Source organism: Dasypus novemcinctus, chromosome 2 (genome assembly GCF_030445035.2).
Source record: "Dasypus novemcinctus isolate mDasNov1 chromosome 2, mDasNov1.1.hap2, whole genome shotgun sequence".
In the NCBI taxonomy this organism is placed as follows: Eukaryota; Metazoa; Chordata; class Mammalia; order Cingulata; family Dasypodidae; genus Dasypus; species Dasypus novemcinctus.
In genome coordinates this window covers 93,565,678-93,579,163 of record NC_080674.1, presented here as the reverse complement: position 1 = coordinate 93,579,163, position 13,486 = coordinate 93,565,678, and the positions used below count along the sequence as shown (strand labels likewise).

Here is a 13,486-nt window from a genome sequence, read left to right as displayed (position 1 = left end):
TTATAAGTAATTATCTGTTTACTCTCCTGAGTCATCGGATTCTGGAGGAGCAGCATTGCCACATTCATCCTTTGTACTGGCTGCACTAGCATGCTGCCTAGCAGGTAGTGAGTGCTAAATTATATCTCTATCTATATAGGGATTATATCAACTTATTTCCAAACTTTTAAAGTTATTCTGTATTTTTCCCTTCTTAAATTAATATGATACTTTGACTAAATACCCTCATGTAAACAACAATCTTGCTAAAGAATTGATCTCCTAAAAAAGCGAACCTAAATATGCTTTCTTTTTTTTTTTTTTTTTTAAAGATTTTATTTTTTTAATTTTATTTAATTCCCCTCCCCTCCCCCGGTTGTCTGTTTTCTGTGTCTTTTTGCTGCGTCTTGTTTCTTTGTCCGCTTCTGTTGTCGTCAGCGGCATGGGAAGCATGGGCGGCGCCATTCCTGGGCAGGCTGCACTTTCTTTCGCGCTGGGCGGCTCTCTTTACGGGGCGCACTCCTTGCGCGTGGGGCTCCCCTACGCGGAGGACACCCCTGCATGGCACGGCACTCCTTGCGCGCATCAGCACTGCGCATGGGCCAGCTCCACACGGGTCAAGGAGGCCCGGGGTTTGAACCGCGGACCTCCCATGTGGTAGACGGACGCCCTAACCACTGGGCCAAAGTCCGTTTCCCTAAATATGCTTTCTTTAGGTCATTTTCAGTTGTACACTATAATCCTAACTATACATAACTAAATGTCTACGTCTGCTACAGGGCTGCCAATGCAAAGCATCAGAAATGGGTTGGCTTTTACAACGGGAAATTTATTTGGGAAAAGCGTACAGTTTCGAGGTTATGAACCATCCAAATCAAGGCACCATCAGAAGTGCTTTCACATCAATATCAGCTACTGTTGATTCCAGTGTCCTGCCATGTAGTGAAGACGACTGTCAATCTCAGTGTTCTCCTCCAGCCTCACCGTCTCTCAGAGTTTAGCTCTCAGAGCTCATCTATGGGCTACAGGCAAAGGGCTTGTGTCTTTCTGTTCGCCTCTCTCAGTCTTAGCTGCTCCACTTTCTTCGAGTTCAGTTGTGAGCTATCAGGCATATGGCAGGGTTGTCTCCTGAGCCTCGAGCTGCTCTGTGCTCTGCTGGTTCCACACTCCGGGTTCTCTCTCAATCTTCAGGGCTTCTCCGTTTTCCTGTAGTCCTTTCTCCTACATGGCAGGATCAATATGGCGGCTTCCCAGGGAAAAAAGCTGGGCCAGATTTGATCAGGTGTTGTGAAAGAAAGAACTCCAGGTTCACCCAAAGCTGAGTTCAATGAGAGAAGCTCCGAGAGGCACAAGGAGATGACTTGATTGGCCGCAGCCACAGCTGATTTCAAGGAGAAAGTAGAGACCCCTAGACCCGGCCCCTCTTGCCCAATCGCCATGCAGCAGGACGCTAGGACCAACAACAGCTAACTTTGTTGAGAAAGCATCTCTGATGGTATCTTGATTTGGACATTTCATGGCGTCACAACTATGAGCTTTAACCCCAGTAAATTTTCTGTTATAAAAGCCAACCCACTTCTGGTACTTGGCATCAGCAGCCCTGTGGCAAACGAAGACACTACATATACATTTTTCCCCCTACACATGTATCTTATAAGATGGCAGCCAAAGTAAGAATTGTTTAGTGATACCCTTGGGAAATTCACAAAATTATTTTACTCTAGGACAGACCTTTTCACTTTGGAAAATAAGGAAAACGCATTTGTTTCATTTGTTAATTTCAGAGTGCAGATTTTCCCATTTCACAAAAGCACTAAAATAGCTTTAATTTCTGCTATAGTTATGTAATTTCTAGTTACGCTATCTAAGCACTCTCACAAAACTAATTTAAACTACACACTGCCAGACTTGGGAGATATCAGTTACTTTCTTTTTTTTTTTTAAAGATTTATTTTATTTATTTCTCTTCCCTTGCCCCCAGTTGTCTGCTCTCTGTGTCCATTTGCTGTGTGTTCTTCTGTGTCCAGTGGCATTCTTGTCATGTGGCACTGGGAAACTGTGTCACTTTTTCTGTGTGTGTGTCATTTGCTGCATCAACTCTCTGCGTCTACAGCGCCATTCCTGGGTGGGCTGCACATTTTTTGCATGGGGTGTCTCTCCTTGGAGGTGCACTCCTTGCATGTCAGGCACACTTAGGTGGGGGACACCCCTGTATGGCATGGCACTCCTTGTGCAAGGCAGCACTGCATGTGGGCCAGTTCATCACACGGGTCAGGAGGCCCTGGGTATCGAACCCTGGACACTCCACATGGTAGGTGGGTGCTCTATCAGTTGAGCCACAACCACTTCCCTCAGTTACTTTCCAGTGAATCAAAACCCTCTCATTTCACTAAGCACCAGTTGGTCACCAGAGGTTCTGAGGGGAGGGAGGGGGAAGAATAGGTGTAACATGGAACATTAGGGGGACATTGGAATTGTCCTGTATGACATTGCAATGACAGAAACAGGTCATTATACATTTTGTCAAAACTTATAACATTGTGTGGTGCAAAGTATAAACCATAATATAAACTGTAGACCATGGTTAATAGCAATGCTTCAATATGTGTTCATCAGTTGTAACAAATTTACCACACTAATGTAGGATGTTGTTATAAGGGAAAATGTGGGTGGGGGAGGGGGTGGTGTATATGGGAATCCCCTATATTTTTGATGTAACCTTTATGTAATCTAAAGCTTCTTTAAAAAAATAATAATAAAGAAAAGCAAAAAAGCAGGGCTGAAAGGAAAGAAAAAAAAAGTGGGCTCCTTAAACCTTAATTGATATAATTTCTAGACATAGCTTGGGTCTAAATATGTGTGTAGGTCCTACACTGCTGCCACATCCAAAGTTTATATACATCAGTCCTGCTAAGAAGGAAATATATTTTTGAAGTTACTTGGGTGTTGTCAAAATGAAGGAGATAAAGTTTTTGTCTTTCCTATATATCTGTATAATGGGCAAGTTAGAATCCAAGCCATATATCAGATGTTAAAGACTTAGTCCCCAGTCATTTTATTCCATGACACTGTGATGTCGCGTGCATGGAATCGCCTATGTGTGGATGGACACTTGAATCCTTTACACTGAAATTCCATGTCTTGTGTTCATTAGGAAAAATGTTTGTTGTTAATAACTAGCTAAATGGTAACTCTTACCTGCAGACTGTTGAAAATGACAAAGAGAACCAACATCCAGAAGTGTCTGTAAGCCATGTGCAGTCCTCCCCAAAGCCATGTCATTGAAATCAGGGCAAAGAGATATAAGACGAGCGGAATTTCTAGAAATCATGAAAAAAAAAGAGAATTTTTGAGTTGCAGAATACTGTATAGCTACATATACACTCAAAATTATTTTTGGCTGCTTTCTTATGATATGTTATATGCCTAAGTACCCATTCTGAAAGAACAACCTTGGAAATCCCTCTCCTATGCCAGAGGAAAGAAGGCACATTGCTGAGTCCACATTCTTTCTCTTTTGCAAATAGGTTTGCTAATTGGCTAGGGGGATGGGGAAGGATAACTGTTCCTCTCCTAGACTACCACCTGCTGGACGGTTTAGGAAATGCCACGAACAGGGATAAAATTAGTGTGATCCCAGTGAAAGAGTGGGTGTGTAAATTTCCTTCAAATAGACATTTTAAAAGAGAAAGGTTTAAAAGACTTTTTTGTGTAATGGGAAAAAAATGTACTCATTTTCCCTTTTTTGAACTGAGAAGACCCCTAAAATTTTAGGTAAGGTTACAAGCTAAGATGTAGTGACTGATTCACTACTATCAACACCAGGCTTATACTACTCATTATTTTTCCAGGCAATTTGTGTCAATAGTGATTTTCAGAACAGATTTCTTCAAGGCCAAGGGACTTCATCAACTTTTTCATTTGTCTGTTTGGAATTGTCTTTCACATTTGGGTTTTTGAATAGTGAGGATTTTAATATTTAAATGACAAGTCATAGAAGATTTAGAAAGTGAATCACATCTTTTCAAGCTATTGAAAGATCATGCCATTGACAACTCACACGCTATATCTCAAAGTCCATATTTATTCACCATTAACAATTAACATGTAAAATTCACATGCACTTGTGGAAATTGAACAGTTAAATAAAACTTTAGAACTTTAAAAATTTTATTTATTTTGAAAAAATCTCAACTTTTCAGAAAAGTTGCAAGTATAGGACAACCATCTTTTTCCCCCAGACCCATTTGAAAGTTACCACCTTGATTCCCATCACCCTCTGAATGTGTATTTAATGTGTATTTCCAACAAAGATATTCTTCTACATAAAAATATTATAATCATCAAGTCAGGAAATTAACACTAATGCATTACTAACATCTCAGATCCCATTTGATTCATCAATTATCCCTAATAGTTTCCTTTATAGCAGAAGAAACCAGTTCAGAATCACTCCTTGCAGAGGTATATCTCACAATATTCTCCCTTAATTCCACATTTCCTCCGTGGGCCCTTGACTTTCATGACCCTGACACTTTTGAAGATCACCATCCAGCTTTGCTTGTAGAATATCTTAAATTTGAGTTTGCTTAACATTTTTTCAGGATTAGATTTAGATTATAAACTTTGCCAGAAATATCACAGAAGCGATGCTATGGTCATCTCATTGTCCTCTACTGGGTGGCAAGAGATTTGAATTTGTACCTTTATGATGTTCATTTGGTGGGGCTGTGCAGATTCACCACAGTAAAGTTAGCCTTTTTCTCTTTGTAATATAAAAGTATCTTGTGTGGCATTACTCTGAAACTACGTAAATATCTTTTTCTTTGCAAATGTTTGTTTATTTTTATAATATGATCCATGGATTCCTAGTTTATTAGTGGGTTATAATCCTTTACTATCATTTTTTATTTTGAGGCTCAGATTGTTCTAGGTTTGGTTAGTAGAAGCCCCTTCAATATTGTTCCTGTGCTTTTTATATCCCCATCATTCTTTGAGTAGTTTTTTGCTTTTTCAGCTCAACTAGATGTTCCATGCTCATCTTGGACTTTGCCCTGCCCCAGTCCTGGTTTCTTTCAGGGGCGAATAGTGTTTAGAAATGAAGACCTGGGTTACTAGGTGTGCCCATTGCTACTGGCATGCTGCAGCTCCAAGCCCCGCTCGAGAGACAAAGCTAGAGTGCATATGTACACATGTGCATGCAAACACACATCAATTTTTATTTAAGGAAAACCACTTCTTCACACCAATATTCCTAATTCCAATCCAACACCACCAGGGTTAATTCTAGTTTCCTCCCTTTCCATATTTGTAATTCTCTTCACTGTCAGTAAGAAAACTATTTCTCATTATCCCTAAAAATATTTCTCTATTTGGTCATCGCCCCTATATATAACAAATCTTGCATTGCTGTCACCCCTTCCCTTGCCCAGAGGCCACACTCAACCCCCTCAATTCTGACAGCTCATGCTGGGCTGTGTCGCTCCTCACAATGACTGGGTTCTGATAGCACCTGCTCTGGGGATGCATATCTTACTCTGTATCAACTAATGGCTTTAGGATAGAATAGCTCAAGAAGCAAAGAGAAGGGGAAAAAATGAAAGAGGAGGAAGAAGAGGGAGACAACTTGAGCATTTTAAGAGAAGAAAGATGGCTTTAGAAGTGTAGTGTGCTGATGATATCTTGCTCAAAGATACCATTAATAGAAAAATATACAAATTATCTTAGTTCTTATTATAATGGCAAAAAGAAAATAAGGATCACATAAGGAAAGGTTTATACAGATGAATAATTCCTTGGTCATTAATGCCTTGTAGCAAGACAAGAGATAATATATTGTGATTTATTTAATTTCATGAAATTTCAGTTTGGTTTAATGAAATCATACAATTTGATAAAGGGCTGAAAGTCTCATTTTTATTTCTGATAAAATACCCTACTAAATGGAAACTGCCTAAGCTCTGCTCACAAAAACTTTTCAAAGATAAGTATCAAGTTGGTAATTACATTCTTTGCTCTGTGTAAAATTCAAACATCTATGTCTTTGTGCAAAGACATATAAAAAAAAAGGACACGGAGATTTTGTATGAATGACTAGGAACCAATCTTTCAAAATTTTGCCTGTCTGTTCCCCTTAATGGTTAAGGCCAAACACACTGAAAGCAAGTGATGTGTGCTGAGAAAGCCCAAGGCAGAAAGCTGGTCATACATAACTCTGGGTACTGAGCAAGGAACCTCAGGCTGGTTTTCCAGCAGTGCAACAATAATGAAGATATGACGTCAGATGAAAGAAACATACCCAGAAGGCACATGGAGAGTTTATGGGCCTGAAACTTTTATAACTTGCCCCAGCCTTAAAAAAAATTGTGAAAACATAACTAGGCACAGGAACTTGGAAGGGATCCATGCAAATGAGAGGCCCTGAAACTTAAGCTTCATTAGCTTTACGGTAAATCCACCTCTGGAGGTGCTTTTCACCCTCTTTGTGACCTAGAATAACACTAATCAAAATGGGAAGGGGTGGTAGAAGTGGGTGATGTGAATATGGATAAAAGTTGTTGGTGGGGCGCATGTTGCGGTTTAACAGGCACTATGAATTCCATTTGGCAAACTGAAAATCAATGCTCCATTTAATGAAAATCATTTTAGTTCCATATTTCCTCAAGCTGTCATTTCACATTTGTAAGATAACTATTAGTATCTTCTCTACTAAGTCAGCTTTTATCAAAGAAGTCATTTATAATGTGCAACGTTAAAAATTTATGTTTAGGGTGAATTAGTTAATAGAAAACAGAAGCTTTCAATGTTCTCAATACAAGGAAGCCCTAAAAACACACTAATGAGCCCAAGGAATAAGGGGGTCTATGTCAGGATGAAGTTCCTTTACTGGGAGACACAATCAAATCACCCAAGTACTTAAATACTTAAATTAACAAGGAGTCACTAATGTGAAAATCAGAGTAGTTTGAAAAGGTGTTAGTGAAAGAAATTACTTGTGAAAAAGAGAAAAAAGTGGCATGTGGCTAGGCCATTTAGCATGACTGTCTTTAAGAAAGTCTACTAATGGAAGGTAGGAGATTTCACTGAGAATACATAAAATCTCTATTTTTTTTACAGGCAAATATGATTTCAATGATTTTAATTGCCATTTTAAAACAAAGTCTAGTGTTTTATGTATTTTCTTTGTAATTGCAGCCTTGGCTTTATTGCTATGTGCCAGTGACAACAATAATGGCTTTATTATGAAATCATATCATTTACATGAGGCTGGAATTTACTCTGTGTTTACAATCTTCTAAAGTATTTGTTTTAATTTACCTCACTGACCTTATGATTTTAACAATTTGGGATGTGCTACTAAAACAAACTCATCAACATAAAACAAGGAATACAACTGTGAAATAAGGTGGAAGTAAGATATTTACGGGCCTATTTTCAACAACAGGAATGTATTATTTTTAAATTAGAAAAAAAGATAAGTTGAAAGAAAAGGTATCAAGAGGTCTTATTTCTCCAAAATGAGCCTTTATTCTAAAACAAACAGACTCTAGAGAAAAAGAAGTTTCAGTGATCTGAACTATTTCTTGGTGAGAAAACAGAGATTGCATTTCTGAGTTTTCTTAACAAAGGTTAAGACTAATGCCACAATGTATGGTCACTGTAGCAGTTTGATATGGTTATGGATTCCAAAAATAGATATTGGATTATGGTTGTAATCTGATCTGTACCTGGGCATGATTAATTTATGATTAGGGTTTTGATTGAGCCATGTCATTAGGGCATTGAGTACCCACCCAATGGGGGTTTTTAATGTTGGAGTTTTGATACTGGACTTTGATGCTGAACTGGAGCCCCAGGGAGAGAGACAGAGCAGTTCACCTGATAGTCTACAGTTGACTTTGTGGAGAGAGGCAAAACCTAGAGAGCTTCACAGTCTACAGTTGACCTTGTGGAGAAAACAGGAGCTGAGCCCAGAAGAACCCAGGAAGCCTGAACCCTCACAGATGTTGGCAGCCATCTTGCTCCAACACATGAAAATAGATTTTGTTGAGGGAAGTAACTTATACTTTATGGCCTGGTATCTGTAAGCTCCTACCCCAAATAAATATCCTTTATAAAAACCAACCAATTTCTGGTATTTTGCATCAGCACCTGTTTGGCTGACTAATACAGGCATTCATCAGCATTCTCAGCATATAAACAAACAAAAAAAAAGCATATAAGATGACAATAAGGCATATATTTTACAGAACTGCCAGATCAACATCAGTATACTGTGGGCAGAATAGATAACAAAACAAAGTTTATGGATGGAGTTTGCAAATTATTCAAAGTTCAAAGGAACACCCCACACTACCTCTGGGTAACTTGCTTTCTTAACATTTGGCCTTTCGTCCAATACTTGGTTCCAAACTGAAGAGTTTACTTTTAACTTCATTACTTCTCCAACACATTCTCAAAGGAGCTCTTGAAACCCATTTGGATGATAGGGAATGGCACTCTAAGTTTTGTGGCTCCTTTCACCAGAGTCAGTTGCAAATGCTTGCTGCAGCAGGCTAGACTTTGTATATCACAGCAGTTAGTTATAGTTCAGGCTCTTCACTTTATTTAGACATTCTTTCCTAAATTCATAACCTCTAGCATCATTTTCTTTCAAAGAATTTCCAGATTTGCATTTCTATCTCTCCTGAACATCAGACCTTTAATTCCACTGGCCTAGAGGGCCCCAAAGCATATCACACTGAATATAGTACCCTTCCTCTCACATTTTATCTTCCTTCTAAGTAGTTGTACCACCATCCACTTTGTTGGAGTCACCTCCATTCACCTCGGTGCCTTTTCCCCCCTCAAACACTACACTACATAGGCCAACAATTCTGGTCGATTTTATCTTCTAAGTTCCTTTCAAGTTTGTCCTCTCCAATCTTTCCCAGGACATTGCCTTCATTGATGCCGCCACATCTTCTAGTGAGGCTATTGTGACAACCTCTTAGGTGGAGCACTCTCCTCCAATGCAACCTCTACTGTGGCCAGAAGTATCTTCCCACCCCCCAGAGCTATCTTTTAAAAAGATATGCATGTATGTATATATTTGTGTATGCACGCAATTATGTACAGATGGGTATATGTATATTTTCACATAAAATAGTATCATTTAGAGGCTAAAATCCCTTTGTCTGGCTTCCCTATCATATAAGACAAACCTCACCACCTCTCCTTAGTCTACCTTCCAGCCAATAGTCTCTGTACTTCCAGGCATCCTGAGCACAGTATTCCTTCAGTGTCTGGGTCTTTGTTACCACATGTAAAATTGCCTGTCTCCTTCATTAGAGGTTATTAAGCACACTGACTTGACTCTATCTTATTTATCTTTATAGTCCCATATAGAGGACAGTGCATAGTCTGGTAGAGTTAAGGTGCTTAATTACTGTTTGTTAAATAAAAGAATTGTTGATGTGACTTTGAATGCCTTCCTTTTACTGCTGCTCCTGTCTGAAGGTTTGGATTTCTCTTTAGAGAAGTTCTAGGTATTGAAAGTCCAAGAGTGAAGAGAATACATTTCAGAAAAAAGAAAATTTTCTTAAGAGCAGTGTGTCTATGGTACATTATTCCTTTAAGGTAAACTGTGGAGAAAAGAAATGCTCTGTGGCAAATTTTAAAACTAGGTCTGAACTTTGGAGTTAGATCTGCATGCTGCTTCTAATTCCATCCCTTTTGATCCCAGTGTGTACCTTAATCAAACTACTTAGCCTCTCTGTGCCGCAATTCCTCATCAATAAAATATAAAGGATGATTGTGAAGGTTTAATAAGATAATTTATGCATCAATTTGATGAGTATTTGGTGCTGATAGGACAAACGTAATGCTCCTATTGAACACCTACTGTGCTAAGTACTGGAAGTCAAGTGGTGAGCTAAAGCAGAGCCAGCCTCCACCTAGTGGAGGAGCCATGTACATAAAACACTTAGTACAGAGCCTGGCACAAAGCATACGTTTAATAAATGTTTACCAAGTTAGGGAAGCACATGGCTACAATCCCCTCTTACATAGTCAAAGGTCTAAAATAACCGGGGGAGAGTGTGAACTACAGGGTAAACTATTATCTGTGTAGTGCAGCAGTGATCCAGAATGTGTTCTCTGAGTGCGATGAGGGTGCTGCAATGAGGAGGGAGGTTGTTGGAGTGGGAGGAGTGGGGTGGGGTGTATACAGGAACCTCTTATATTTTTTAGTGTAACATTTTTTGTGTGATGTATATATCTTCAAAAAATACAATTTACAAAAATGCTGTGGTGGGGAGTGGGGAGTAGGTTATATGGGAACCTCTTATGTTTTTTTTGTTTTTTTATGTTTTTTAACGTAACATTTCTTGTGATCTATTAATTAAAATTTTTTAAAAAAATAAAAATAATCAAGTAATGGAAAAAAACGACAAAGGTCTAAAATATCACAGTAAAGAAACATATTTAACTTTCTTTTAACCTAGAATTTCCATAATTTGTTTGGCTAGTCAACCCTTTTGTTTATCCTGATATAATCTGAAGATCATACTTTTAGAGAGGTTGTTTTGAGTGTGGAGAGTCTAAGTTCCACCTCACCTACTCATGAAAGTTTCTGGACCAACCTATTTAAAATGGGCATCTCAGAAGCTTCCCTTTCCCATTCATTTTCTTCACAGCACTTATCAACATGTAACATACTCTACAATTTATGTATTTGTTCATTGTCTGCTCCTCTACTAGAATGTGAGCCCTCTGAAGGCATTGTGTCAAGAGCATAGGACTGAGTCTTACTTATCACGCTAGGGGCTCAATAAATTAGTTGAATGAATAAATAAAAGTCTAATTGGTCTAGCTAAGAGGATATGCTATAGTGAAGAGCAAACCTGAGTGGTAGGCTGTGCCCCCACTAGCTCCTTCATTCTCTCTTTGAAGGAATAGGGAGGTTGTAGAGAGAAAATGTATTCCTCACAGCAGGCAGAGGGTGCTGGGCTGCAGGGGCTTTAGAGAAACTGCAGTTTGTGGCTTGCAGGCAAAGCTGCCTGTAAGTAACATCCCATGGATATATACAATTCCTTGGAATCTGTTTATTTTTTAATGGGAGAGAATACAGAGGAAGGAGGGAAAAGTATGAGAGTGAGATAGAAGCACTGCCCATTTCCTAGAATCAATCCACTTTAAGATTTCCATAGATGCATGTCAATCCCAGGACCACAGAGGAGTCAAATCTACTCTACAGAATTGGTTTTCACACTTTTTTTTTACTACAAACTGCAGTCAGAAATGTATTTTAAATGTGAATCACTCAATCATGAGAGAAGTTTTATGGAACACTAAGTTAATGTATGACACACTTTGATCCGATCCATCCCATCCCATCCCATCCCATTTAAAATGTTCTGGCAATGGGACTCACCAGTATGTTGTGACTTGCACTTTGTAAATCACTGTTCTACAAGGTAATTTAAGTAGCTGGAAGGATATCTCAGGTGAAAAGGCAGGTACAGGAAACATAACCACTGCCTTCTGACATGGGTTTACCCTGACTTTCTCTGATATATGAATGATTCAAGCAAAATTTGGAAATACCTGTGCAGGGGAGGTACTGGACCTGCAGGCAGAAAAAATGCAAGATATATTTTCCAGGGGTAAATTCTTCATGTGAGCAAACTCTCATTGGAGTCTCAAGGCCAGCTGAGAACCTAAATAGTAGAACTTTGTCACAGATGACTTAGGGCTCTCCTGAATGCTAAAGGACAATCCAGTGTCAGGCAGGCTTTCTTTGAGTGTGATTTATTGGGACTGAAAAAAAAAATGGCACAAGCCTAGAATTATGGTCTTGCCTTGCAAAAGCTATATATAATTTTCAATTTGCAGGCTATAATTTTGAATCTAAGGAGAATAACTAAGTTAGATGAGACATACCCACATGGACCTTGCACTAACTGTTATTAGAGTAATTCCATTTGAACCATGTACTTCAAAGCTGCCAGATAATATTCCTTAATTTTTCCTTAAGGTCTGTGACTATTAAGGAAAAGGTCAAAGGGTCTGTTTTCATCTTGTGAGGAGAACTAGGAAATATGTTGAGAAAAATGGAAATGAAAACACAACATAGAAAAGTTTTGGAACTATGGGAAGGGGATTTATTATGGGAGTTTACAGTCAATATAAATAATTTTTAAAATATATTTCATAAATGTTTAATAAAAGAATATTATGATAAAAGTTTGTAGAAGATCATATTTCTAAAACAAGTGTGAAATCAGCCAACTATCTACTGAAGATTAAACTTAACCTAGATTTTTTTAACTTCATTGCCAGTTACTCACCTGTTAAAGAGCTCAAAACACTTATCTCCAGGTATGGTGAGGCACCTAATAACAATTTTCAACACACTTAGCTTTTATAATGTAATGAAAATATACAGTGTACCTTTCAACCTGCCTACATGTATATTTTGAGTCTTATTAGATGGCCTTATAATTTTCGTAAATTAGATTACTATGTATTTGGTCATAAATAGCCTATTGATAGTATGCTAGGATCACATCACAGTCATTGATTTTAATTGGTTCACACACAATGCAACAATCTTGAGTTAAATTTGACAAAATGTCTCTGAAAAATTAACACTAAAGATAATGTGTAAAAGAAAATATTTTTTATAGATATTAAATACGTAGATTCCAGAACTGTTTTCTGGTAGACCCTACATGTCTCAATTGGGGTATATGCCAGTTTGTCCCAATACTTATTTCATTTCTTTAATTTGGTTTTCTAGCCATCACAATATAAACTGTAAGAAAAATTTAAAATTTTATTTGACTTTTAAAAAAACATCTTTTGCCATATCACTATTCTGGAAGGTCTACTTGAGTTAAATCCTTTGGCTCTTCTTTGTCAATGTGATTAATTACAACTCTTCTCCCAACAAGTTATCAGATTATCAGAGCTTCGCCTGGTCCTAGGAGTAATATTATAGTTCCCAAAAGTTTTTGGGATATTACTTACAATCTGTTGTTAAATACCTATCTGTAACTATTAGAAAACTGATGCCAAACACATGTGCAGGGCCAGTTTTCAGTAATATATATCTATAATTGACCACAAAGCAGTCTGATATTTGTGTTATATAAGGACTTATCATTATTCATTTAAACAATGCCACAGTACCCACAGTGCATATGCATATGAGAGCGAACTAATATCTTACTGCTTATTCTTACTAACAACCTTGGACCAAACCCTTACTGAGAAAAGAAAGGTAAATAATTTTGTTAAGGAAGAAAAACAGTCCCCAGATTAAATGCCATGTGTATGAGCTGGGGAGAAGATAGGGGTCTAAAAAAATAACAGCTTACTGACAACATTTAAATATTAGTCATTAAAGTATTTTCAGCCAATTATAGACTATTAAAATTTTATCTCTTTATTTGTCAATGTCATACATATAGACCTTAAAATTTATGAGTTTACATCCTTTTTTCCCCATCTTTCATGTGGAATT

The 13,486-nt window shown here is 37.9% G+C and overlaps 1 protein-coding gene across 1 annotated transcript in view; it reads right to left on the bottom strand.

Moving 5' to 3' along the window:
- Positions 1-13,486, bottom strand: part of ADGRV1 (adhesion G protein-coupled receptor V1) — a 685,020-nt gene that overhangs the window by 97,360 nt on the left and 574,174 nt on the right. The window contains exon 87 of the mRNA XM_058276109.1: positions 3,178-3,299. Coding sequence (XP_058132092.1) covers positions 3,178-3,299 — 122 coding nt within the window. The remainder of the gene's footprint in view (positions 1-3,177; positions 3,300-13,486) is intronic.